The 26919-nt window shown below is 53.2% G+C and overlaps 1 protein-coding gene across 1 annotated transcript in view; it reads right to left on the bottom strand.

The window, feature by feature from the left end:
- TRPV4 (transient receptor potential cation channel subfamily V member 4) overlaps positions 1 to 26919 on the bottom strand; it is a 52926-nt gene that overhangs the window by 1862 nt on the left and 24145 nt on the right. The window contains exons 3-14 of the mRNA XM_039472305.2: positions 25111 to 25283; positions 18822 to 18974; positions 15876 to 16016; positions 13583 to 13881; positions 11297 to 11476; positions 8763 to 8921; positions 8386 to 8478; positions 8002 to 8075; positions 7128 to 7293; positions 6841 to 6907; positions 2467 to 2783; positions 836 to 963 (exon numbers count right to left, since the gene is read on the bottom strand). Coding sequence (XP_039328239.1) covers positions 836 to 963; positions 2467 to 2783; positions 6841 to 6907; positions 7128 to 7293; positions 8002 to 8075; positions 8386 to 8478; positions 8763 to 8921; positions 11297 to 11476; positions 13583 to 13881; positions 15876 to 16016; positions 18822 to 18974; positions 25111 to 25283 — 1950 coding nt within the window. The remainder of the gene's footprint in view (positions 1 to 835; positions 964 to 2466; positions 2784 to 6840; positions 6908 to 7127; positions 7294 to 8001; positions 8076 to 8385; positions 8479 to 8762; positions 8922 to 11296; positions 11477 to 13582; positions 13882 to 15875; positions 16017 to 18821; positions 18975 to 25110; positions 25284 to 26919) is intronic.

Here is a 26919-nt window from a genome sequence, read left to right as displayed (position 1 = left end):
AACCCCATTTCTACAAAAAGTTTAAAAACTGGTTGAACGGGGTGGCATGAGGAGGCTGCGAGGTGGGAAGACCCCTTGAGCCCAGGAGCTGAAGGCTACAGTGAGCTACGATCACACCACTGCACTCCAGCCTAAGCTACCCTGTCTCTAAAAACACACAAAAAACGGAATTGAACGGACCAGCTGGCCTAGAAGCTCCCGTTTCCCAAATGAGGATGCTGACTTTGCCTGAGTCCAAACGTTCTGCTTATGCTCTATGCTGACAACCCCTTCACAAAGAATGACTCAACTGAAAAGAAAGATTCATGAAGAGGTTCCCCTAAGAAGCTGGCACACCCTGTGCCCCTGGAGCACGGAGTCGCTCTGCAGACAGGCTGAGTGAGGTCTGGAGCCCTGGCAACTGCAGACTCCTCGGCTTCCCCTTTCACCCGAGCACTAGAGCCCAGCCCGCTGTTTGGTGAACAGAGGGTGAAGCTCTGAGCTGAACCCACCATCCAAGTCTCTGCTTTCCTCTGAGCAAGGGACAGAGGAGCCTGTGATGTCCCAGTGTGCGTTGGGCACTGGCTGAGCACTTCTCATGGGCTGACCTGTCTGACCTGCAGCTAGGAGCCCGAACTACCAACTGTCTCATTTCACAGACGAAGAAAGAGGCTAAGAGAGGCGGGCCGACTTGCCTGAGATCGCCTGCTGGAAACGAACTCCGCTTGGGCCTCTTGGGGCCTCAGTGGCTCCGGAAATTGCAATGGGTAGACGACGCTGGAGCACCAGGGGCCCCATTCCAGTGGGGACGGTTCCACCCCACCCCACCCACCCCCGCCCCACTCCCCAGCCTCACCTGAAGCACCATCTGCGGTCAGGTGTGCCGTCTGAGCTCTTGCCCACAGTGACCATCTCCCCGGAGCGAAAGGCCTTCCTCAGGAACACGGGGAAGGAGCGCTCGATGTCCAGGATGGTGGTGGCCCACTGCAGGGAGGGAGGGTCAGGAGGGTCAGTGAGCCTCGAAGCCCGCACCTGCCGCTCTGATGGCAGAAGTGAAACAACAGGCCGGGGTGGGCCGAGAGCTAGGCGTGTAGACTGCCCGGTAGAAACAGGATTTATTAACTCAAATATCCACAGGTGGCAGGCAGGAAAATAAATGGGTGAAACAGGATCAGCTGCAGAAAGTCTGCAGCCCAAGCCCCAGACGCTTACCCAGCACTCGCCGCTCAGCGGGGGGAAAAAGGGAGGGGTGGAGACCGGGCCAAACCAGGGAGCAAATGCCCCGTGTAAGGGGGTGGCTGCCAGGCAGGAATGCGGACCCTGCACTGCCTGGGGCTTCCACCTTTTCAAGAAAAGCCAGGAACGTGGATTTTCATAGGGAACCTCCTAATTTTTAAATTGTGCAGGATTTTTGTTTAATATAATGGTTTGAGGCTGGAGTGGCTCACACCCATAATCCCAGCACTTTGGGAAGCTGAGGCAGGCGGATCACTTGAGTTCAGGAGTTCAAGACCAGCCAGGGCAACATGGTGAAACCCTATCTCTACAAAAAATACAAAAATTAGCCAGGTGCGGTGGTGCACACCTTAGTCCCAGCTACTCGGGAGGCTGAAGCCGGAGACTCACTTGAGCCTGGGAGGCAGAGGTTGCAGTGAGCCAAGATTGCTCTACTATGCTGCAGCCCGCAGGATGCCCAGTTTGCATCCTGTAATGCCCAGTGGGGAAACTGAGGCCCAGTGAAGTGAGCAATAGAGATCAAGGTTAAGAGCGGGCCGGAGCTGTTTCCCTCAGACCCAGTCCTGGGCCTTTTTTTCTCACCATGCCGTTTCCCTGAAATTCAGTCAAGGGAAACATGGGCGCTGCATTCCTGGGCCGTGGGGCGGCGCTGCTTATTAGGACACCAGGTCTTAGGCTGCACCTGGCCTGGGAGGGATGTGAGCCCAGCGCCTGTGCTTCCCAGGACTGCAGAGAAAGCTTCTGGGATGTAAAGGCTGCAGCTCCCCTGGGCCAAGGCGGCCTGCGGCCCCACTGGTTTCTCCTCTATGAGGCATGCTCAGGGTTGCTAGATAAAGAACCCCATGAAAACTCGGACATCCCTGCGCTGGAGTGGCAGAGCTCAAACGCTGCCCTGGGCTCAGCGTGGGACCCATGCTGAAACACTGATGCCCACTGAGCGCCTTCTGCACCAGTGAGAAATCACTGTCATACTGAGTGGAGCCGACCATGTCCTGTGAGCTAGACCACAAGGAGAATCTGAGCCCACTGCTGCTGGCCAGGGAAGAAGCCACCTCGAAATCCACTAGGCAGCTCCGGGAAGTCAGTAGCAGCCTCTGACGCCCATTTTACAGACAGGAAAGTGGAGGCAGAATGAGAAGACGTGGCTTGCCCAGAGTGGAAGAGGCTGAGGAAGCATCGGGTGAGTGTCCTTGGAAGGGCAGGGGAGCCGGTGGGGTAGGGTGGGGTGTGGCGGGGGCCCTGGGGCCTCACCTGCAGCTTCCAGATGTGCTTGCTCTCCTTGGAGACCTGGCCCACCGTCTCACCCATGAGGGCGATGAGCATGTTCAGGAGCAGCACAAACGTGAGGATGATGTAGGTCACCAGCAGGATGATGAAGACCACCGGGTACTTGGTGCTGCTCAGCATCTCCAGGTCGCCCATGCCGATGGTCAGCTTGAACAGGTCCAGGAGGAAGGTGCTGAAGGTCTCGCTGTCACGGCATGACGGGTAAGTGGGCACCGTGCAGTTGGTCTGGTCCTCATTGCACACCTTCATGTTGGCGCACGGGTTCAGGAGGGAGACCAGGGCTGCGGGGGGAGTGGAGGGGCAGTCGCTGAGTATTAGGACACGCGCAGGGAGGTGGAGGGAGTCATTCCCATTCACTGGAGGGGAAAGCTGAGGCCTGGCAAGGGGAGCATGCTGGCCCATGTCACCCTGCACATCAGCCAAGCCACACCAAACCCAGGTGCTTCTGATCCCAAAGCCTTTGACATCTTTGTTCCATACAGTCTTGCTGATGAGAAGGAGGTTCTCTCTCTCTCTCTCTCTCTCTCTCTCTCTCTGTGTCTCTCTCTTTTTCTCTCTCTCTCTCTTTCTCTCTTTCTCCCTCCTTCCCTTTCTCTCTCTCCTTTGTTCTTTCCATAAACTCTTGCAAATAATGAAGCGCTCTCTCTCTCTTTCTCTCTCCCCCCGCACCCCCGTCACCTGTCTCTCTCCTTTCTCTCTGTCTTTCTTAGATGGGGTCTTGCTATGTTGCCCAGACTGGAGTGCAGTGGCTGCTCACAGGTGCAATCCAACTACTGATCAGCAGGGGAGTTTTGACCTGCTCATTTCCAGCTTGGGACAGTTCACCCCTCCTTACACAAACTCGTGGTTCCCTGCTACCAGGAGGGAAAAGGTTTTCAGGATCTACTCCAGGGAGGGTGTCAGTTCCCCCCTCCAAAGGACATTTGACAATGTCTAAAGACATGTTTCGTTGTTATGACTGGAGGTGGGGGTGCTACTGGCATCAGGTGGGTGGAGGACAGGGTGCTGCCCAACCCCACACAATGCACAGGATGGCCCCCGCCACAAAGAATGATCTGGTCGCAAATGTCAATAGTGTTGGAAAGCCAGGCACGATGGCTCACGCCTGCAATCCCAGCACTTTGGGAGGCAGACACGGGCAGATCACCTGAGGTCAGGAGTTCAAGACCAGCCTGGCCAACATGGTGAAACCCTGTCTCTATTAAAAATACAAAAATTAGCCAGGCGTGGTGGCACATGCCTGTAATCCCACTACTTGGGAGGCTGAGGCAGGAGAACTGCTTGAGCCCGGGAGATGAAGGCTGCAGTGAGCTGATATCATGCCACCACACTCCAGCCTAGCAGACAGAATGAGACTATCTCCAAAAAAAAAAAAAATGTATGAGGAAATCCTAATGCAGCCTACCATTCTCAGAGGTCTCGGGGGGCTCTGGAATGCCTCTATTCCCAGGGGCAGACTCTCTCTGACAGTTTCCCACTCCACCCCCAACCCAGACAGGAAAAGTGGAAGCTCAAACCAGGCACCGTCCTGACTGTCCCCAAAGCCGTGTTCTCTGCGGGGCCTCTCCTGCTCCAGACATCCCAAACTCATCATGGTTCTCCTTTCCTACCAAGCCCAGGTGAAGCTTCAGCCTCCTTCTCAACACAGTTTGGCAGCAACAACCTGTCCCTAAACCAGCCAGGGAGGGGAGCATGAAGAAGACTCAGCCCCATCAGTCACTGGGGCATAGAATGTCATCGTGCCTGCAACCAGGGATTAGAGGAAGCAGATTTCAGCCATGCGAACGCTCCTCAGTTGTATGGTGACTGGTGAAACCCTGTGTTGAGAAGGATTCTGAGACCTTGTCTGGACTTATCAGAAAAATGGTTCTGTGATCCATTAGTACTGTCTGCCATGGGCACCAAAGTGTGGGAAAAGCAGCACGTGAGCCCCAGAACCAAGATCTAGTGTATCTTAGAAGCCCTGCGACCGAACCGACCACAGAGCTGCTGCTCTAACCCTTGTTTCTCCTCAGTTTCAGTAACTAGGACTGCGGTAGGGCTGGATCCCTGACCTGAGTCCCAAACTGATGTTGAACGCTTGACACTGTCTAGTTTTTCCAGTGCGACCCCTGGGAGGGGAAAGCTGTACCCTGTCCCTATCTCCGCAGTGAAAACTGTAATTCCACTTCCCTCCAATAATCCACATAGAGCCTTGGCCACCATCTTAGGTTAAAATATCACCATCATCAGATTCCTGTGCCAGGTCCATTCCCAGATAAACCCGCTCAGATGTGAATGTTGCCGGGTCCCACCCAAGTTGGCCACTCCCCTTTAGACGCTGGGCATTGATGTCAGATCACCCACCCCTCAGGGACCAGCCCAAGGACTCGGTCAGTTTCTCCAGCCCTGGTCCCTGGTCCTTCCCCCATGGGCGGTGCCACTGAGGTCCCAGAATGCTTCTGAGTGACATCATGACATCACAGAGAAGGCGTATCAAAGGTAGCTGATGTTGGGCTTAAAAAACACCTGGGCTGGTAGTTTCATTATTAAATTTTCTCTTCCATGTATCCATACCCCTTCAATGTGGCTTTACAGCTTCTCCCACCAAGAAGTGGAGTCTAGGCTAGATGTGGTGGCTCACGCCTGTAATCCCGCACTTTGGGAGGCTGAGGCGGGAGGACTGCTTGAGCCCAGGAGTTCAAGACCAGCCTGGGCAACATAGCAAGACCCTGTTTCGACCAAAAATAATGACGAAAAAAAAAAGTAGCGTCCATTTCCCCATCCCTCGAATTGAGGCTGGCCTCGTGACTTGCTTTGGCCAACAGAGTAAGGGCAGCAGTGATGCCATGCCAGGAGGTGTCCTTGAACACGTCCGCTCGTGTTCTTGGAACCCTAAGGCCAGCATGTGGACAGGCTCAAGCTAGCTGGCTAGAGATGAGAGACCACGTGGAAGATAGCAAAGCCCTCTAACCAGTCCATACTAGCCAGACCGGTAACCAGCAACAGGCCTGCCGGCTGACCACAGGCACAAGAGCCTGTTGGGACCGGCCAAACCTGGCCCAGGGCAGCACAGCCACCCAGCTGACCCACTGACTCATAAGCAATAATAAATTGGCCAGGCACGGTGGCTCACACCTGTAATCCCAGCACTTTGGGAAGCCAAGACGGGAGGATCACTCGAGGCCAGGAGTTTAAGACCAGCCTGGCCGATGTGGTGAAACCCCATCTCTACCAAAAATACAAAACTTAGCCACATGTGATGGCACATGCCTGCGATCCCAGCTACCGCAGAGGCTGAGGCAAGAGAATCGCTTGAACCCAGAAGGCAGAGGTGGCAGCGAGCCGAGAGCACCACTGCCCTCCAGCCTGGGTGACAGAGTGAGACTTTGCCACAAAAAAAACAAACAAACAATAATAAAAATAATACGTGGGTGCTATTTTAAACCACTAAGCTTTAGGCGGCTTCCTTTGCAGCAGTAGCAGATACTCCAGTTTTACCATTCACTAGCTTTCTTTGCGGGGGAGGAACAGAATCTCACTGTGTTGCCCAGGCTGGAGTTCAGTGGTGCCATCTTGACTCACTGCAATCTCCACCTCCTGGGTTCAAGTGATTCTCATGCCTCAGCCTCCCGAGTAGTCAGGACTATAAGTCTGCGCCACCAGGCCTGGCTAATTTTTGTGGTTTTTGGTAGAGACGGGTTTTCGCCATGTGGGCCACACTGGTCTCAAACTCCTGACCTCAGGTGATCCGCCCGCCTCAGCCTCCCAAAGCATTGAGATTACAGGGTGAGCCGCTGCGCCCGGCCACCATTCACTGGCTTTTGAACTTGTGCCAGTGATTTAACCCTCCTAAGCCTACTTTCCTTTTCAACCAGAGGGGATAACAGAGACACTTAGCTTGCAGGCTTGTCGGAGGCAAGGACAGACGTAGTCCAGTTCTGGCATACAAATAAGAACTCAGGGGCCACGCGGTGGCTCATGCCTGCAATCTCAGCATTTTGAGAAGCCGAAGCGGGCAGATCACCTGAGGTCAGGAGTTCAAGACCAGCCTGGCCAACTTGGTGAAATCCTGTCTCTACTAAAAATATAAAAATTAGCTGGGCGTGGCAGCAGGTGCCTGTAATCCCAGCTACTTGGGAGACTGAGGCAGGAGAATTGCTTGAACCTGCGAGGTGGAGGTTGCGGTGAGCTGAGATCGTGCCATTGTACTCCAGCCTGGGTGACAGAGTGAAACTCCGTAAAAAAAAAACAAAAGAACTCAGCAAGGCAAGGCTGCTGTTGTCCCCAGTGCATCATGGTTACTGTTCTCGTCCTTGCGCCACCCCCGCCAGGCCCGCCTGGGCACCCAGGGCTCACCTGAAGCGTAGCCGATCATGAAGAGCAAGTAGACGAGCAGGAAGCGGAAAAGGTCCTTGAAGAGGATCTAAAGACCCCGGCGGGATTATGGAGGCAAAGAGGAGACACGTGGTTTCTCACTTTCCGCATTCCTCCACCTCCACCCTGGCCCAACCCCAATGTCCAGACCATGGCTCCGTTCCCCACGATACCCAGCATCCTCAGGTCTGCAGGTGCATAAGGTGTGCATGAGATATGTGTGGCTCCCTCAGGGGACGTACGAGCCCAGAGGGTCCCCCAGCCCGTACCTTCTGGATCATGATGCTATAGGTCCCTGTCAGCTTCAGCCCACGGGTGAAGTACAGGGCATTCATCCAGCCCAGTACCAGGGCAAAGACCATCACGGCCAGGTAGGCCTCAATCCCAGCCAGGTAGAGGGCTGCTGAGACGATCACCAGCACGGAGTAGATGAAGCTGCAGCGCAGCAGAGACCACAGAGAGGCCAGAGGGGAGGGGGCGATGAGCTCCGGAGGGGGAGACACGCCCCCAAGCCCTCCAGGGCACCAGGACTACCCAATGCCTTCTGGACCCCCAGAAAAGAAACCAAGCGGATTAGCAGGGTTCCCCAGCATTCTGTTAACAAGAACACTTAATTAGCTGGCAATTAATCCTGAGGCCCCACAAGATCCCAAAGTGATGCCCCTTGGAATTGCTAGAGAAAGATTTAGCAGTGTTCAGTGGAGATTTTTCGGCTAAATTTCATTGTTCTCCAACTCTTCGAGAAATGCAAAAGAGGTAACACACGCAGTGACTCTCTCACCCTGTGTCCCAAGCAATCCCAACTCTCTCCCACTAAACACAGACACAGGCACAAAATTCTTAACACGGCACTTTGGGCAAACATTAGCAATCATTCACCAGCATAAGAGGTTAAAATTAATTCTATCCATGGTGTATAATTCTACCCATATGTATGTCTATGGTGTATATCCCTAGCAATCAGAATTTTTCTTTAACCAGAAGACTCCATTGTTTGTGGCTTTGTCCTGACTTTGGGTTAAAGCTGCTAAAGCTGCCCAGGTTGGGTGCAACAGAATCACCTCTCTCTTGATGCTGGATGACCTAGCTCCCCAACCCCACCTTCCTCACCCGGAAGCTGCCGGCCCAGGGACCTCTACTCACTACAGCAGCTGGAAGGAGCCATCGATGAAGAGAGAATTCACTCCAGGGCATTTCTTCATGAACAAGTCTTTGATCTGGAAGACAGGGGGCACATGAAAGGGGTAAGGCCAGCAGGAGAGGAGGGGGGAGAGGAGACAGAGAAACGGGTAGAGGAGAGGGAGGCAGAGGCTGGTGCAGAGAAGACAGAGGACTCTTTCCTGTTAGAAAAGGAGAAAAAGCAGAGATGGAGAACATGGGGTTGAAGGAGGCAGAAGAAGAGAAAGGGAAAATAAAGGGAGGAAGGAGAGAAGGACCATTTGGAGGAGAGAGAAGAGGGAGAGAAAAGCGGTGCAGGAAGAGAACAGGAAGGCTGGCAGGGTGGGGGCACAGGGGCCAGGCACTCACGTTGGTGAAGAAGAACAGAACCCCAGTGAAGAGCGTAATGACCTCGCCAGCCAGCCGCAGGTAGTCCACCGTGGTGCGGTAAGGGTACGGCGGCTGGGGAGCAGCAAGGGCACACCGGTCCTCACCCAGCCCTTCCGACACCTGGCCCCTGATCCAGATGTTCGCCCAGGCCCGAAACATCTGGATCCCATGGAGCCCCCTCCATCACTCTCTTTCTCCTGAGTCTCCCTCCTCCCGGCTCAGGGCCACCCCGGGATGTTGGAGGGCACCTCCCCATCTTGTTCCTAAACCTTCATGTCCTCTTACAGGGGATCACCAGCCCTGAGTGACTCAGCCCGGTGCCCGCCCCAGCCCCTGCCCGGTCCCCGGGCACTCACCGTGCCCTCCAGCGGCTGGTAGTAGGCGGTGAGGGTGAAGATGACCATGGCGCACAGGTAGGAGACCACGTTGATGTAGAAGGAGACGGCCCCGAACTTGTGCCACTTGTCCCGCAGCAGTTCATTGATGGGCTCCACAGCCAGCATCTCGTGGCGGTTCTGTGAGAGGCAGGGTGGTCGGGGTCTGCCTTCCCGAGGTGGGGGGTCCGGGCAGGCTGCCTCGGCTGTGCCTCTCGCCACCTCCCGCCCCAGCAGTGCTTTCTCTTTCTGTTCATTCCTCAGCTGCCTTCAAGGATTCACAGGGAACCGGACAGACACTGAAAATCAGCCCCAAGCTCCTGGGCTCAGCGTTTGAGGTTCTGCCCAGTTGTGCCTCGATGTACCTTTCTACCCTATTTTAGCATCACAGGACTCAGAATTGGAAAGTCCCTTAAAAGACATTTGTTTTCAGGCTGGGCGCAGCGGTTCACGCCTGTAATCCCAGCACTTTGGGAGGCCGAGGCAGGTAGATCACCTGGAGTCAGGAGTTTGAGACCAGCCTGGCCAATGTAGTGAAATCCCATTTCTACTAAAAATACAAAAATTAGCCGGGCCTGGTGGTGGGCACCTCTAATCCCAGCTACTCCTGAGGCTGAGGCAGGAGAATCACCTGGGAGGCGGAGGTTGCAGTGAGCCGAGATCACACCACTGCATTCCAGCCTGGGCCACAAGAGTGAGACTCCATCTCAAAAAAAAAAAAAAAAAAAAAAGGCCGGGCGTGGTGGCTCAAGCCTGTAATCCCAGCACTTTGGGAGGCCGAGGCAGGTGGATCACGAGGTCGAGAGATCGAGACCATCCTGGTCAACATGGTGAAACCCCGTCTCTACTAAAAATACAAAAAACTAGCTGGGCGTGGTGGCGCGTGCCTGTAATCCCAGCTACTCAGGAGGTTGAGGCAGGAGAATTGCCTGAGCCCAGGAGGTGGAGGTTGCGGTGAGCCGAGATCGCGCCATTGCACTCCAGCCTGGGTAACAAGAGCGAAACCCCGTCTCAAAAAAAAAAAAAAAAAAAAAAAAAAAAAAAAAAGACATGTATTCTCATGATTCCCAAACTCCAATCTGTGGACAAACCGAGCTGCTGGCAAAACCATCTACATAGCTGCCTACAAGTAGAAATGCTGGCCTCTGTCCTCAGGAATTCTGATTCAGAGAGAAGGATTGGGAAATTTAGCCAAAAAATGATAAATGACTGACTCACCACCATTCTCCAATTCTGAACCCAGGGCAGACAGCAATAATTGAGCCCTGCACAATCATATTTATACAGTTCCCTGGGTAGACACTACCAATCAGTCTGCCCCTGAGATGCTAAACCTCCTGCCACTACGAATGTAAACCAAGTTAGTCACTATTTCTAAAGTTGAGGCAAATGAGGTCCTGCAATGGAGCCAGGCTCACAGGCCCAGTAAGCCACAGGGCAAGGCCAGAAGGGAGACCACCTGCACCCGGTCCCCAGCATTTTCTGCTCCATTCCTAGCCCTTGAATGACTCGAGTTTCTCCATAATCACGATTAGTGCAATAACGCAGGCACAGAGAGGCTCTTGCCACGCCGTTTCTGCTGGTTAAAGGCACAAACAAACCCAAACGACTAGCAATAACAGAACGGTTCACTTGAATATGGCATATTTACATGCAGCAACAGAATCACCAGAAAACACTTGAAAGTGCAGAACAATGTTCACAAGATACTGCTAAGTGGGGGGGGGGGGGGGAGCTAAAAAAATGCTTGTTGAGTTTTTTGTTTTTGTTGCTGTTTTTGAGACAGGGTCTCATTCTGACACCCAGGCTGGAGTGCTGTGGTGTGATTTCAGCTCACTGTAGCCTGGAGCTCCCCAGGCTCAGGTGATCCTCCCACCTCAGTCTCCCAAGTAGCTGGGACCACAGGCTCGCACCACCATGCCTAGCTAAGTTTTATTTATTTTTGTTGTAGAGACAGGGTTTCACCACATTGCCCAGGCTGGTCTCACACTCCTGGCTTCAAGCAATCCGCCTACCTCGGCCCTCCAAAATGCTGGGATTACAGGCATAATCCACCATGCCTGGCCAAAAAAAAAGAGCTTTCAAAAGTTCATATAGCAACCACGAATGCTAATAGCTGACGATGTTTACTCTGTGCCAGGCCATTCTAAACTTAACCTCAGTCTTCCCAACAACCCCATGGTATATGCACAGTCCTTCTCCCCAGGTTACAAACAAGGAAGCTGAGACACAGAGAGGTGGAGCCACTTGTCCTGAGACACACAGCATGTAAGTTACAGAGCCAGGATCCCAAGCCAGTCCTGTGTGCCCCAAAAGTCCACAAGCCTTGCTCATTTCCTCACATGCCAGACACCATTCTGGGCACTTCATTGGCACCTCCTCTTGCACTCAGCCAACATACCCACCACGTTGGGGCCCAGAGGCCTGGGCTCTCTCCCCCAGCCCAGCCCCACCCAGGGTTCCGTCCCAGCTTGGCTCCTCCTTCCCTGCACCCCCCGCCCCGTCCTGATGCCCACCTCAATCTTGCTGTTGTACACCAGGATCTCCAGCACGGAGGCCTCTTCCCCACAGGTGTCCAGGGAGGAGAGGTCATAAAGCGAGGAATACACTGGCCCGTAGGCCCAGTCCTTGAACTTGCGGGACAGGTGCCGTGTGTCCTCATCCGTCACCTCCCGCCGGATGATGTGCTGAAAGATCTGCACAGGGGGCCAGGAGGGTCAGGGTCTCACACTGGAGAGGCCCCTGGGGCGGAGCCCAGCTCAGCACGTGACACCTCCCCAGAAAACAGCTGAGCCCAGCTGCCGGAGGACCCCTTCTGCATCTTGTTAATTCTTGATCTTATTGTCTTGGTTTACAGATAGGGCGTGGAGGCTGGGAAAAATGAAGGGCGTTCCAGAAGCCACATAACCAGTCAGCTGGAGCCAGACGGGACCTGGCCGAGCCGTCACCATCTTAATTGTAATGAATATCTTCCTCATGCCTTTAAAATAGCAATGAGCCCATCTTAATAATATGTGAATTATAATGCTGCCGATCATCTGTGGTCCTTCCTGTTATCACTCCGCCTTCCCTGGCTTACACACAGGGAGGCTCAGGCACAGAGAGGAGGTGGGAGTTGACCAAGGTCATGCAGTTTCATAGGGCAATGTTAGCACTTGGGGTTTGTATTTGTTTTGAGACAGAGTCTTGCTCTGTCACTGAGGCTGGAGTGTGGTGGCGCAATCTCAGCTCACTGCAACCTCTGCCTCCCAGGTTCAAGGGATTCTCCTGCCTCAGCCTCCCGAGTAGCTGGGATTACAGGAGCTCACCACCACACCTGGCTAATATTTTTGTATTTTTAGTAGAGATGGGGCTTCAGTATGTTGGCCAGGCTGGTCTCGAACTCCTGACCTCTGTTGATCCACCCACCTCAGCCTCCCAAAGTGTTGGGATTACAAGCATGAGCCACCATGCCCAGCCAGAATTTTGGGGGTTTTTCTGAAACAGGATCTGGCTCTGTTACCCAGGCTGGAGTGCAGTGGCATGATCACAGCTCACCCCAGCCTTAACCTCCTTGGCTCAAGTGATCCTCCAACCTCGGCCTCCCAAGTAGCTGGAACCAAAGGCAGATGCTGCTGTGCCTGGCTAATTTATTTTTATTTTTTGTAGAGATGAGGTCTCACCATATTGCCCAGGCTGGTCTCAAACTCCTGGGCCCAAGCAATCCTCCCATGTCAGCCTCCCAAAGTGCTAGGATATAGACATGAGCCACTGAGCCCGGCTGAAGTCAGGACTTAAACCAGAGCCTTTATACCGCCTCAGGACCCTGGTATAATTGCAATTTTAGTAATTTTTGCTACATTTTTATTTTTATTTTTTATTTGTTTATTTTTATTTGGGATCTTACTATGTTGCCCACGCTGGACTTAAACGATCCTCCCACCTCAGCCTCCCAACTAGCTGGCATTACGACATGTGCCACCATGCCCGCCAGGCAATATTCCCCACCCCCCATTCACTGAGCATTCACTGCCTCTCCCCGTCTCCTCCCTAAGAAACTTATGTAGATCATCTCATTTAACTGCCACGACACTACACCAGAGGGCACTCTTATACCCCCATTTTACAGACAAGGAAACTGAGGCACAGAAAAGGGAGATTCGAAAAGAATAGAAGAGAGGGAGGCAGAGGCTGGTCATTGAGGTCACACACTGGGAAGTGGGAGGGCCGGGCGGACAGGTCTCCTCCCTCTAGGGAACTCCAGACTTGGTTCCCAATCACGGCGACGCTGCCCCCCAGAGGACAAATCAGCAATGGCCTGGAGATACTTTTGGTGGTCACAAGTGCAAGGGGAGGTGCCCTTAGCATCTGGTGGGTAGAGGCCGGGCTGCAGCTCATCATTCGGCAAAATAACCATCCGAAATAACCGTCCTGAGGCTGAGAAACCCTTCAGGCCCCCTGCTGTGTGGCCCAGAGAGGGAAAGGAACTGGCGCAGGGCCACTCAGCAGCTTCGAAGCTGGGACCACTGCTGCGCTAGGGCCCTGGGACTCAGTTTCCTATCAGTGGCTCACCCTGGCTGGTGGGGGTGGAGCGGTGAACATCCTGTAGGGTGACATGAAGCGAGAGGCTTGAGGATGAAGCTAAGAAGCTTGGCGGGACACTGGGGAGCCACGGCAGGTTCCTGAGCTGGGACATTCGCACACTGGGGTTGGCATGTTGGGAGGTACCTGCACGTATTCATGATGAATCCCAGCAGCAGAGCCTCGCCTGTGTGTGGAGGGGTATGAGTGGGTGGATCCGCTGTGCCCCTGCCCACACTCACCCCAATCTTGCCCGTCTTGGCGGCCATCATGAGGGGCGAGAGGCCGTCGTTGTTGAGCACGGCCTCCAGGTTGCTGTCGGGGAAGAGGCGGGCGCACTTGAGCAGCAGCAGGTCGTACATCTTGGTGACGAACTTGGTGTTCTCTCGCGTGTTGTCGGCGATGGCCACCAGCGCGTGCAGCACCGTGCTGCCGCGCGAGTCCTGCCGCCGTATGTCCGCCTTCTTGTGCGGGTTCTCCGTCAGGTAGTTGACGATGTGCGGCTGGTTGGTGCAGGCAGCCAGCGACAGGGGCAGCTCGCCTGCGGGCCAGGGGGGAGGCGGGGAGGTCAGCGAAGGGGGCCTGGGGTGGGGCTCTGCCTGCAGACGCTCTCGGGGCAGACACCGTGGCACTCTGAGGGTGACGACGGAGAGGGTGCCAGCAGCGCATATGAACTGCACGTTTCTCTGGGTGATGCCGGGGAGATGTGGGGAGCTGGTTAAGGGTACAGGCATGCTACTTGGAGGCTGTGAGGGACTGGACACATCCAATGACGGAATTCTTTTTTTCTTTTTCTGAGACAGAGTCTCACTCCGTCATCCAGGTTGGAGTGCAGTGATGCGATCTCAGCTCACTGCAACCTCCACCTCCACCTCCTGGGTTTAAGTGATTCTCATGCCTCAGCCTCCCGAGCAGCTGGGATTACAGGCCTGCACCACCACACCCAGCTAATTTTTGTATTTTTAGTAGAGACAGGATGTCCCCACGTTGGCCAGGCTGGCCTCAAATTCCTGACCTCAAGGGATCCACCCGCCTTGGCCTCCTAAAGTGTAGGGATTACAGGCATGAGAGCCACTGTGCCCAGCCGATGATGGAATTCTTTGTGTGATTTTTGTCCCTGAGTTGCACATAAGGAGTGCTTTTTTTTTTCTTTTCTTTTTTTTTTTTTTTTTTTGAGACAGAGTTTCACTCTTGTTACCCAGGCTGGAGTGCAATGGCGCGATCTCGGCTCACCGCAACCTCCGTCTCCTGGGTTCAGGCAATTCTCCTGCCTCAGCCTCCTGAGTAGCTGGGATTACAGGCACACACCACCATGCCCAGCTAATTTTTTGTATTTTTAGTAGAGACGGGGTTTCACCATGTTGGTCTTGATCTCTTGACCTCGTGATCCACCAGCCTCGGCCTCCCAAAGTGCTGGGATTACAGGCTTGTGCCACCGCGCCCGGCAGGAGTGCTTTTAAGCAGGGGCAAAATTCAAACTATTTCATTGAGTCCAGTGGTGACGATAGCAGTGGTGGACTTTGGGCCTGGAGATGAGACCGCTGGTCCCAGCACAAAGCAGATAAAAGGGCACAGACAACACAGAGCTGGGTGCTGACGTCTCAGCCCACGGGCCCCTCGTGATTCCCACCGCACAGCTGGGGAGGCTCAGAGAAGTGAGGTCACATGCGTGGAAAGGGCAGAGTGAGGATTTGGCTTTTTTTTGTTTTGTTTTCTTTTTGCTTTCTAAAGACAGGATCTTGCTCTGTCGCCCAGGCTGGAGTGCAGTGGTGCAATCACGGCTTACTGCAGCCTCAAACTCTTGGGTTCGATTGACCCTCCAGCCTCGGCCTCCCGAGCAGCTGGGACCACAAGTACATGCCACTATGCCATCTAATTTTTAAAAATTTTTTTTTTCTTTTTTTGAGACAGTCTTGTTCTGTCACCCAGGCTGCAGTGCAATGGTGCAGTCTTGGCTCACTGCAGCCTCTGCCTCAAATGATTCTCCCACCCCAGCCTCCCAACTAGCTAGGATTACAGGCATCCACCATCATGCCCAGCTAATTTTTGTATTTTTGTGGAGATGGGGTTTCACCATGTTGTTAGCCAGGCTGGTCTTGAACTTCTGACCTCAGCTGATACACCTGCCTTGTCCTCCCAAAATGCTAGGATTACAGGCGTGAGCCACCACGTCCAGCCATTTTTATATTTTTTAATAGAGACAGGGTCTTGCTATGTTGCCCAGGCTAGTCTCAAACTCCTGGCCTCAAGCGATCCTCTTGCCTTGACCTCCCAAAGTGCCAGGATGACAGGTGTGAGCCACGGTGCCTGGCTGGAGTAAGGATTTGAATCCAGCTCCATGGTTCCGAGTGCCCCCATGGCACTTAGACCTCAGAGGCCAGGGCCCCGTGACCAAGACTGACATGCTGCCTGTGCCCGTGGCAGGGTGGCACTGGGTGTCTGGGGGATGGTCAGGGCTGCAGACACCACCAGTACCACACTATCTCCCACCATGCCTCTCCAGAGTGCTGTCAGCCCCACCAGACCTCTCCTTACCAAAGTAGAAGTAGCCCCCCTCATCCTTGGGCTGGAAGAAGCGCCCACGGGCCTGGGCGTGGACGTCGGCTCCCTGGGCCACGAGCAGCTCCACGTAGTGTTTGCAGCGGCGCTCGATGGCGATGTGCAGGGCCGTCTGACCTGGGGGCAGGGGACAGTCATCCAGGGACCTGTCAGAGCAGAGACCCAGCCAGGCTTGCTGGGGGTGGGTGCGGGGTGCAGGATATGGAAACTGAGGTGGAGGATGCAGGTAGAGTCCTGCCCAGCGACACCCAAGGGCAGCAAATCGGGCCCTCAGATATTCCCCAGGATACAGCACGGAAGCAAAGTCTCAAGCCCAAAGGATACTCCGTGTGTGGAATCCTGAAGGTGAGAACTTTTTAAGATTCATAAGATGCTTTAAAAATCCTAGAGGATGCCGGGCGCGGTGGCTCAGGCCTGTGATCCCAGCACTTTGAGAGGCTGAAGAGGGAGATCACTTGAGCCCAGGAGTTTGAGGCAAGTCTGGACAACATAGGAGAAATTTTAAAAATTAACTGGGCTTGGTGACTTTCACCTGTGGTCCCAGCTACTCAGGAGGCGGAGGCAGGAGGATTGCTTAAGCCTAGCAGTTCAATACCAGCCTGGCCAACTGATACGGCTTGGCTCTGTGTCCACATCTAAATCTCACCTTGTAGCTCCCATAAGCCCCATGTGTTATGGGAGGGACCCCGTGAAAGGTAATTTAATTACGGGGGCAGTTACCCTCACGTTGTTTTGGTGATAGTGAGTTCTCAAGAGAGCTGATGATTCTAGAAGGGGCTCTTCCCCCTTCGCTCCACGCTTCTCCTTCCTACCACCATGTGAAGGACGTTTGCTTCCCGCTTCTGCCGTGATGGTAAGTTTCCTGATGCTCCCCAGCCCTGAGGAACTGTGAGTCGATTAAACCTCTTTCCTTTATAAATTATCCAGTTTGGGGCAGTTCTTTAGAGTAACATGAGTATAGACTAATACAACAACATACTGAGACCCCCATCTCCACAGAAATTTCAAAAATTAACCTGGCATGGTGGTCCATGCCAGTGGTCCCAGCTACTTGGGAGGCTAAGGTGGGAGGATCAATTGAGCCCAGGAGGTCAAGGCTGCAGTGAGCTGTGATCACACCACTGCACTCCAGCTTGGGTGACAGAGTAAGACCCTGTCTCAAAAAAAGGAAAAAAGAAAAAATCCTAGAGGAAACAACAGTGCCTTGGCCTCCCAGAATTTCTGACTCAAGACATAATATTCATGGATTTTGAATCTTAATATCCAGGCGTCTGACGGTCAACTCAGATTTATAGAATCCCAGGCCGGGTGCGGTGGCTCAAGCCTGTAATCCCAGCACTTTGGGAGGCTAAGGCAGGTGGATCACGAGGTCAGGAGATCGAGACCATCCTGGTCAACACGGTGAAACCCCGTCTCTACTAAAAATACAAAAAATTAGCTGGGCATCGTGGTGGGTGCCTGTAGTCCCAGCTACTCAGGAGGCTGAGGCAGGAGAACTGCCTGAACCCAGGAGGCGGAGGTTGCGGTGAGCCGAGATCGCGCCATTGCACTCCAGCCTGGGTAACAAGAGCGAAACTCCGTCTCAAAAAAAAAAAAAAAAAAGAATCCCAGAATTCAGAACCAGAGAGCTTGGTCCCCTTCTGCTTTTGCCTCTTAGTTTGTGAGCACCGGACTCACCATCACAGAGCCTCCTCCGAGTCTCTGCCTCCACAGCATGTTAGGGCCTGATCCCTAGCTCGTGATCACTAGACTTGCTGCATCTCAGAACCTTGAAACCTTTTTTTTTTTTTTTTAGACAGGGTCTTACTCTGTCACCCAGGCTGGAGTGCAGTGGCACGATCATAGCTCACTGCAGCCTCAACCCTCTGAGCTCAAGTGATCCTCTCACCTCAGCCTCCTGAGTGGCTGGGACCACTGACATGGATGGGTGTGCACCAACATGCCTGGCTTTTTTGTCTTTTTTTTTTTTTTTTTTTTTGAGACGAGTCTTGCTCTTGCCACCCAGGCTGGAAGACAGTGGTGAAATGGCATGATCTTGGCTCACTGCAACATCTACCTCCCAGGTTCAAGCAATTCTCCTGCCTCAGCCTCCTGAGTACCTGGGATTACAGGTACATGCCACCACGCTCAGCTAATTTTTGTAGTTTTAGTAGAGACGCGGTTTCACCACATTGTCCAAGCTGGTCTTGAACTCCTGAGCTCATGTGATCTGCCCCCTTTAGCCTCCAAAAGTGCTGGGATTACAGGCAAGAGCAACCACGCCCAGTGGAATCTTCTATTCTGAAACTCGAAACAAAGTTGGAAGGGATAGTTATTGTTCCTTCCTCCATCCATCCATCATCCATCCATCCATCCATCCATCATCCATCCATCCATCCATCCATCATCCATCCATCCATCCATCATCCATCCATCCATCATCCATCCATCCATCCATCATCCATCCATCCATCCATCCATCATCCATCCATCCATCCATCATCCATCCATCCATCCATCATCCATCCATCCATCATCCATCCATCATCCATCCATCCATCCATCCATCATCCATCCATCCATCCATCCATCATCCATCCATCCATCCATCATCCATCCATCCATCATCCATCCATCCATCATCCATCCATCCATCCATCATCCATCCATCCATCCATCATCCATCCATCCATCCATCCATCATCCATCCATCCATCCATCATCCATCCATCCATCCATCCATCTATCATCCATCCATCCATCCATCATCCATCCATCCATCCATCCATCCATCATCCATCCATCCATCCATCCATCCATTCATTCATCAGGTCCTGGGTACATGCTGGCACTTAGGCCCAGATCAAAGCTCTCAGGGGTAAGACAGGCAAGGAACAGCATCCCCACCACCCCCGTGGCGCCCCTGCCCAGCCCGGGCCCCACCTCGATAGTAGATGTCGCGGAAGGGCGAGTTAATGAACTCCCGCATGTTCCCGGTGCGCTCTGCGATGTCCAGCAGCACAGGGATGGTGTCGTTGCGGCCGTTGCTCAGGTTCAGCAAGGCCTTGGGCAGGCAGGTCTTCCCGGTGGATGGCTCTAGCGGGAGAGACACACAGGATGAGGTGGTGCTCCGGCCCGTGACCTTGAACTTCTAGGCACCGGGGTACAGAGCACTAGGCAGGGGGTCAGATGTCCTGTCTGTCAGTATCTCCTCTCTGAGCCTGTTTCCTCATCTGTCCAGTGGAGACCCAGGGCCACTCTATCTGCCTCCAGTGGTGCTGAGAATGTGTAATAAATTCATGGTGGTAAAAGTACTTTGAAATGTGAGAGGCTGTAGCCTACAGATTGGTGTTTATTTAATTAATCTTATTTGGGAAGATTTTTTATTTATTTTTATTAATCTTTTTTTTTTTTTTTTTTTGAGAGACAGGGTCTTGCTCTGTCATCCAGTCTCGAGTATAGTGGTGCAATCCTAGCTCACTGCAGCCTCCGGTTTCTGGGCTCAAGTGATCCTCCCACCTCAGCCTCCCAAGTAGCAGCTAAGACAAGTGATCCTCCCACCTCAGCCTCCCAAGTAGCAGCTAAGACTACAGGTGTGCACTTCCATGCTCAACTAATTTCTTAATTTCTATTTTTGTAGCGATGGGATCTCACTATGTTACCCAGGCTGGTCTCAAACTCATGCCCTCAAGTGATCCTCCCACCTCAACTTCCCAGAGTGCTGGGATTACAGATGTGAACCACCACACCCAGCCCTTGAAAAGATTTTTTAAAAGTGCTTCATAGGCCGGGCACGGTGGCTCAAGCCTGTAATCCCAGCACTTTGGGAGGCCGAGGTGGGTGGATCACGAGGTCAAGAGATCGAGACCATCCTGGTCAACATGGTGAAACCCCGTCTCTACTAAAAATACAAAAAATTAGCTGGGCATGGTGGCGCGTGCCTGTAATCCCAGCTACTCAGGAGGCTGAGGCAGGAGAATTGCCTGAACCCAGGGGGCGGAGGTTGCGGTGAGCCGGGATCGCGCCATTGCACTCCAGCCTGGGTAACAAGAGCGAAACTCCGTCTCAAAAAAAAAAAGTGCTTCATAAACAAGTAAATGGTGAGAATGCTGGGTTAAACAAAGCCAACAGTATGTTCTTCCTGCAGGACCTCTCAGAGCCTTTCACACAGGGACCGTGAACCTCTAAAAGCAAGACACACTAGGCGGCGTTGACCCACCTGCAGAACACAGAATCCTTTTCCCGTGAAGCATTTACACTGGTGCCCCTAGAAGGGGGTGGAGGGGTGCAATTCCCCAAAGTGTGGGACTGCGTGCCACAGTGGGCGTGAATGGACCTTAGGAGAGGCAGGAGAGAATCTTGGAGATTCCAGGGGTGCAACAATAACACTGAAGGTTTCATCCACCGGCAAATCCCTCTCATGAAGTCAACTATCCGTCTGCTACTAGCGGGTCCTTAACGCCTCTCACTAACACTTGCTGATGTTGCTGATGTCTCTGCAAGTTTCTTTCCATTGTAGCTATTTTTATGGTTACCTGAGTTGATGTATATTTCAAAAGAGAGCCGAAAACTCCCCTGTGAATCAGGGACAGGGCAAAATCATGCCAGGGGCTCGGAAATGGCCAGAGGGTGGAAGACACAGGTGTGGGTTGAGGTGCCCGTTCTGCAGCCGGGCGCCTTGGGTTTGAGTCCTGGCTTTGCTCCCCACAGCTGTATGACCATTTCGCTGCTTAGTGTCCTTTCTGGCTAAACTAAAGCCATGAAGGGAGATTGAGGTGCTTAATCAGTATTTGATCGGCCCAGTAGCAGGCAGCTAGGAGTCCTGGATAAATATTACTGCTGCTGCCATGGTTCCGTGAGAGGGGAATTAGGAACCGTCTCCCTGCATGCCGGGAATCAGTGGGACAGCCTCACAGAGACCTGAATTCTAGTCTCGGCCCTTCCAGGAGCAGGGTTGATTGGGACAAGCCTTGTTCCCTGTTGCTTTCCCGCTGTCCACCTGGTGCCCAGCTCAGAGGCGACACCAGCTTACTATTTCTTGAATGAATAACTGACTCCTGTTCTCCAACTGTGGAAGCCAGGAAATGCCTGCCTTCATCCATCCATCCATCCAGGATGCTGACCGAGGCCGCTGGGAGTCCGCCCCAATGCACAGACACACCCCCACGTAGCTCCAGCCTCAAGGTGGCCCGTCTGTTTTCTCCTTATTGTCTCCTGCTGGGCTGCTCACAAGTCTCCATGCTGACTTCCACATCTTTCTCTCCCACACCCCAGCCTGCATGTGTCCCCTTCCCAGAGGTTGGCCTCCCCATCCAGCCCAAAGCCTTGGTGTCACACTTGTCCTCACCCTCCTTCTCTGCCACGTCCATACCCCCACATGTCCTATCGATTGTACCTCCTATTTCTCCAGCCCCTTGACAGCTCTCCCTCCCTCTCACATGCCTAAGACACCTCCCTCATTTCCTGCTCTGGCCTTCCTTCATCCACTTTCCACATAGCAGCTGGAACGGTCACTTCAGAGTGCAAGTGACCACAGTGAACCACAGGGCCTTTGCACCTGCTGTCCCTGAACCCCTACCCCAATCTGAAATACTCCTCCCTCCGCTTTTCACTTGGTTAACTGCAACTCACTCAGACTCTGCTCAAGTGTCACCTCCTCCAAGAAGCTCTCCTGGGTTTTCCCCGACTAGGTCAAATCCTCCAGGACAGCCTCTTGTTGACACCCATTACAGTTTGTAACTGTGTGCTTATTTCTGTGGTTGCTTGGTCAATGCTGGTCCTGCCCAGGAGCCTGTGAGCACCTTGAGGGCACCTTGTGATGTCTGCTTTGCTCACTATTGTTCGGCCTCTGCCAAGCATGGTGCCTGCCATGGGGTAGGTGCCCCACGACCATTTGCTGAGTTAACACACATTGAAAGAAGGGGCGATCTGCGCACCCCAGGCAATTCCAAGCTATAGGTGACCCAAAGTGGAACTAGAGACCTTGGATTCGGGCTTTCAGACACAGGTTATAGACCCAGGGACGGGGCGCCTGGGTCCTGGGAGATGTCGGGAGCAGGATCTTCCCAGAGATGAGGTGGAACATGCAGTTCCAGGACTCGGCCACCTGGTGGCGAAGTGGCTCTGCCCAGGGTGGGCTGCTGCAGTCAGGGGCTCTAAATTGACAATTGCCAAATCGGAGGTTATAAAACTCTGCAGAGGGGACGTGGGGGCAAGGGGAGGGCATCCCAGACTTCCCTATAATCAGATGAGCTCATGACCCTGTCACCAGAAAGACATGCGGGGCGGATCCAGGACCAGAAAAGGCCTTAGCCAGGGGCCCCGTCACTTCAGTAGCATCACCGGCTTCACAGTGAGTCTCCCTCTATGCACATACACTAGCCTCTGCAATTTCAGCGACCCACCTCCCAAGCCTATCTAGAGTCCCCCACCCATGCTCACGCACAGACACACGTGCATCTGGGGGTTCCTGGACTGGGCTAAGAGCCCCCGACTCAGTCCTGAACTCAGGAGAAGCCAGAGGCCTCAACAAGCAAGCCCAGTGCTGAAGGCACAGGTGCCAGCAGCCACCTGCCCGATCCGCTCTGCCCAGGGATTCCCCACCTCTGCCTCACATACTGGGTGGACCAGGAGAGGCCATGCAGCCAGGGCTTAAACCCAGGTTAGCTCCGAATGAGATTATCCATGCCATCACCGAGCTACTCCAGGAGCAGAGAGGGGCCTGGTCCTCCCACACCTCTAAACTTGTGTCTCCAAACGAGGCCACATCATCTATCCGGGAACCACAAATGAATATTTTTCATACATCCAGCTACTGTCTCTTTTTTTTTGAGACAGAGGCTCGCTCTGTCGCCAGGCTGGAGTTCAGTGGTGCAATTTCAACTCACTGCAACCTCCACCTCCCAGGTTCAAGTGATTCTCCTGCCTCAGCATCCCGAGTAGCTGGAATTACAGGTGTCTGTGCCACCATGCCGGTTCTTTTTGTGTGTGTGTATTTTTAATAGAGACAGGGTTTCACCATGTTGGCCAGGCTGATCTCAAACTCCCAACCTTAGGTGATCCACCCACCTCAGCCTCGCAAAATGCTGGGATTACACTTGTGAGCCACCATGCCTGGCTCCAACAATTATCTTCTGATAGACACAATGATACTGTATTGTATTGTTTCAGTGTAAGAATGAGGCTGGCCAGGTGCAATGGTTGTAATCCCAGCACTTTGGGAGGCCGAGGCAGGCAGATCACGAGGTCAAGAGATCAAGACCATCCTGGCTAACACGGTGAAACCCCATATCTACTAAAAACACAAAAGAATTAGGCTGGGCACGGTGGCTCAAGCCTGTAATCTCAGCACTTTGGGAGGCCGAGGCGGGTGGATCACGAGGTCGAGAGATCGAGACCATCCTGGTCAACATGGTGAAACCCCGTTTCTACTAAAAATACAAAAAATTAGCTGGGCCTGGTGGCACGTGCCTGTAATCCCAGCTACTCAGGAGGCTGAGGCAGGAGAATTGCCTGAACCCAGGAGGCGGAGGTTGCGGTGAGCCGAGATCGCGCCATTGCACTCCAGCCTGGGTAACAAGAGCGAAAACTCCGTCTCAAAAAAAAAAAAAGAATTAGCCAGGCATGGTGGTACACGCCTGTAATCCCAGCTGCTTGGGAGGCTGAGGCAGGAGAATCACTTGAACTTAGGAGGCAAAGGTTGCAGCATGCCGAGATCGCAGCAATGCACTCCAGCCTGGGTGACAGAGCAAGACTCCATCTCGAAAGAAAAAAAAAAAAAAAGAATGAGGTTGAGGCCAGCCTTGGTGGCTCATGCCTGTAATCCCAGCACTTTGGGAGGTCGAGGTAGGAGGATTGCTTGAAGCCAAGAGTTTGAGACCAGCCTGGGCAACAGAGTGAGACCCTGTCTCTTAAAACAAAAAAGAAAAATTAGCCAGGTATGGTAGCTTGCACCTGTAGTCCCAACTGCTCTGGAGGCTGAAGCAGGATTACATGAGGCCCAGAGTTCAAGGCTGCAGGGAGCTGTGATCACACCACAGCATGCCAGCCTATGTGTCAGAATGAGACTCTATTTAAAAAAAAAAAAAACAACAACCAGGTTGATAACGATGTATGTGGATGACGTAGCACAGACTTGTTCACCGTTTGGGAACTTAATCTACTTAAAGTAACTGAAGTCTCAAAAAATGGCCTCTTCTGGCATCCCTGAAGCTTCCTCAGACTTAGCATGTAGACCAACCAGTCAGTCTTCCAAGACGGGCCCTTCTTCATAGCAGGTGTCACAACTTATTTTTTCTGTCACCCAGGATGGAGTGCAGTGGCACAATCAGAGCTGACTGCAGTCTCAGCCTCCTAGGGTCAAGCAATTCTCCTGCCTTGGCCTCCCAGACTCAAGCAATCCTCCTGCCTTGGCCTCCCAGACTCAAGCAATCCTCCTGCCTTGGCCTCCCAAAGTGCTGGGATTACAGGCATGAGCCACCATGCCCGGCCTAGGTGTCACAGTTCTTGACATGGTATCTTGACTTGTGAGATCACGGCCAGTTACTAATGGCTTACCCGGAACCCAGCACATCACAGGTGGCTGATCTGGATGCAGGTGTTCACAGGTGAGGTCTGGGGCAGTGGAGGGTGCCGGTGCCCTGAGGTGGGTGTTTTGAATCTGGACATGGCTGAAGGGTGAGCTCTCTGGGCTGGGGCTTCAGCCCAGCTGCGCTGGAGTGGAGCAGATCCCAAGAAGTGGAATCAGGACTCCCAGCCCAGACACCCTGCCCCCCCCTCCAGACCTTCCCTCAGTGGAGCAGGAGCTCCAGGACTCCAGCTGCCTGTGCTGGGCTCTTTGTGAGATGATCTCTCGTCAGAACCAGGAGCATGCTGTGATTATTCCCCCTTTTCACAGATGAGGAAACCGAGGCTCAGAGAGGCCACACATTGCTTAAGTAGTAAAGGTGGGATCTGACCCCAGGTAGGTGGACTCTGCTTACTGACTACACTAACCTTTTCATAAATAAGGGCTGAATGAATGAATGAATAGGTGGAGGTAGCTGAGGCCCAGAGACCACGTTAAGTAACATGGTGAAAAACACAGAGGACCAGACTCCCTGTCCAGTGCTCTTCTCAGGCCAATGCAGTCCACTGACCCGAAGGAAGAAGCTGAGGGAAAGGGGACCCCCAATGCCAGGCTTTCCCCATACCCCTGGCTGTCCCACTGGCTATGCCCATCTGGGTGGCTTACCTCGAAACTCCTCATCCGTCAGGCGTTTCTTGTGGGTCAGCAAGAAGGGGAGCAGCCCATCCAGGTCAGTGGTGGAGCCCCGGGACACGATGTCAAAGAGGATGGGCCGGTTGAAGACTTTGAGGATGGGGGGCGGCTGGGGGGCAGGGGCTTTGGGGCTCTGTGGCTGTTTCCTGGAAGAGGTGGGGAAGCAAGTTGATGGGAGGGTTCATCCCTTGCCTGCCCCAATGTCCCTGGCCTTAGGGACCCAGAGATTGTGCCTGGGTGGCAGGGCAGGCAGCCGAAGCCCTACAGGAGCAGACCGAGGTAGGCAGGGCAGCTGGAAGAACTAAGGAATGTTTTATCCAACAAACTATAGCAAGTACCTACTGTGTGCTGGGTGGAGACAAACATAAAGAAAGAAACACACAGACTGCCCATCCATCTATCCACCCATCCATCTACACATCCACCTACCCACCCATCCATCTATCCACCCATCCATTCATCACTCATCCATCCATCTACCCACCCACCTACTCATCCATCTATTCACCCATCCCTCCATCCATCACTCATCCATCCATCCACCCACTCCTCCATCTATCCATCCAACCAACCACTTATCCATCCATCCATCCATCCAACCACCCACCATTCACCCATCCACCTACCCACCCATCCATCCATCCATCACTCATCCATCCATCCACCCACCCACCCACTCATCCATCTATTCACCCATCCCTCCCTCCATCACTCATCCATCCAGTCACCTACCCATCTACCCACTCATCCCTCCATCCATCACTCATCCATCCATCCACCCACTCCTCCATCTATCCATCCATCCACCCACTTATCCATCCATCCATCCATCCATCCATCCATCCACCCAACCATCCACCCACCCACCATTTACCCATCCACCTACCCACCCATCCATCCATTCATCACTCATCCATCCATCCTTCATCCATTCTTCCACCCACTCATCCATCCACCCATCACTCATTCGTCCATCTATCCATCCACCTACCCCTCATCCATCTGTCACTCATCTACCCACCTATCCATTCATCTGTTGCTCATCCATCCATCCATCACTCATCCATCCATCCACCCATTCATCTATCCATTCACCTACCCACACATCCATCCATCCATCACTCATCCATCCATCCACCCATCCACCCACTCATCGATCCATTCACCCATGATTCATCCATCCAACTACTCATCCACCCACCAATCCATCCGTCCATCCATCACTCACCCATCTGTCCATCCGTCATCCATCCACCTACCCACACATCCATCCATCGCTCATCCATCTTTCACTCATCCATCCATCACTTATCTATCCATCCACCCATCCACCCACTCATCGATCCATTCATCCATCACTTATCTATCCAACTGCCCATCTACCCACCAATCCATCATCCATCCATCCCTCATCCATCCACCCATCCACCTATCCACCCACCCACCCATCCATTCATCCATCCATCCATCACTCATCCATCCATCTACCCATCCACTCACTCCTCCATCTATCCACCCATCCATCCATCACTCATCCATCCACCCACTCATCCATCCACCAGTTATCCATCCATCCACCTATTCATCTATCCATTCATCCATCACTTATCCATCCACTCATTCATCTATCCCTCCACCTACTCACACATCCATCTATCACTCATCCATTCATCATTCATCCATCCATCACTCATCCATCCATCCACCCATTCATCTATCCATTCATCCATCACTTATCTATCCAACTGCCCATCTACCCACCAATCCATCATCCATCCATCC

This window comes from Saimiri boliviensis, chromosome 7 (assembly GCF_048565385.1).
Source record: "Saimiri boliviensis isolate mSaiBol1 chromosome 7, mSaiBol1.pri, whole genome shotgun sequence".
Lineage (NCBI taxonomy): Eukaryota > Metazoa > Chordata > Mammalia > Primates > Cebidae > Saimiri > Saimiri boliviensis.
Note: the sequence above shows the minus strand (reverse complement) of the source record. Positions and strands in the feature narration are given on the sequence as shown.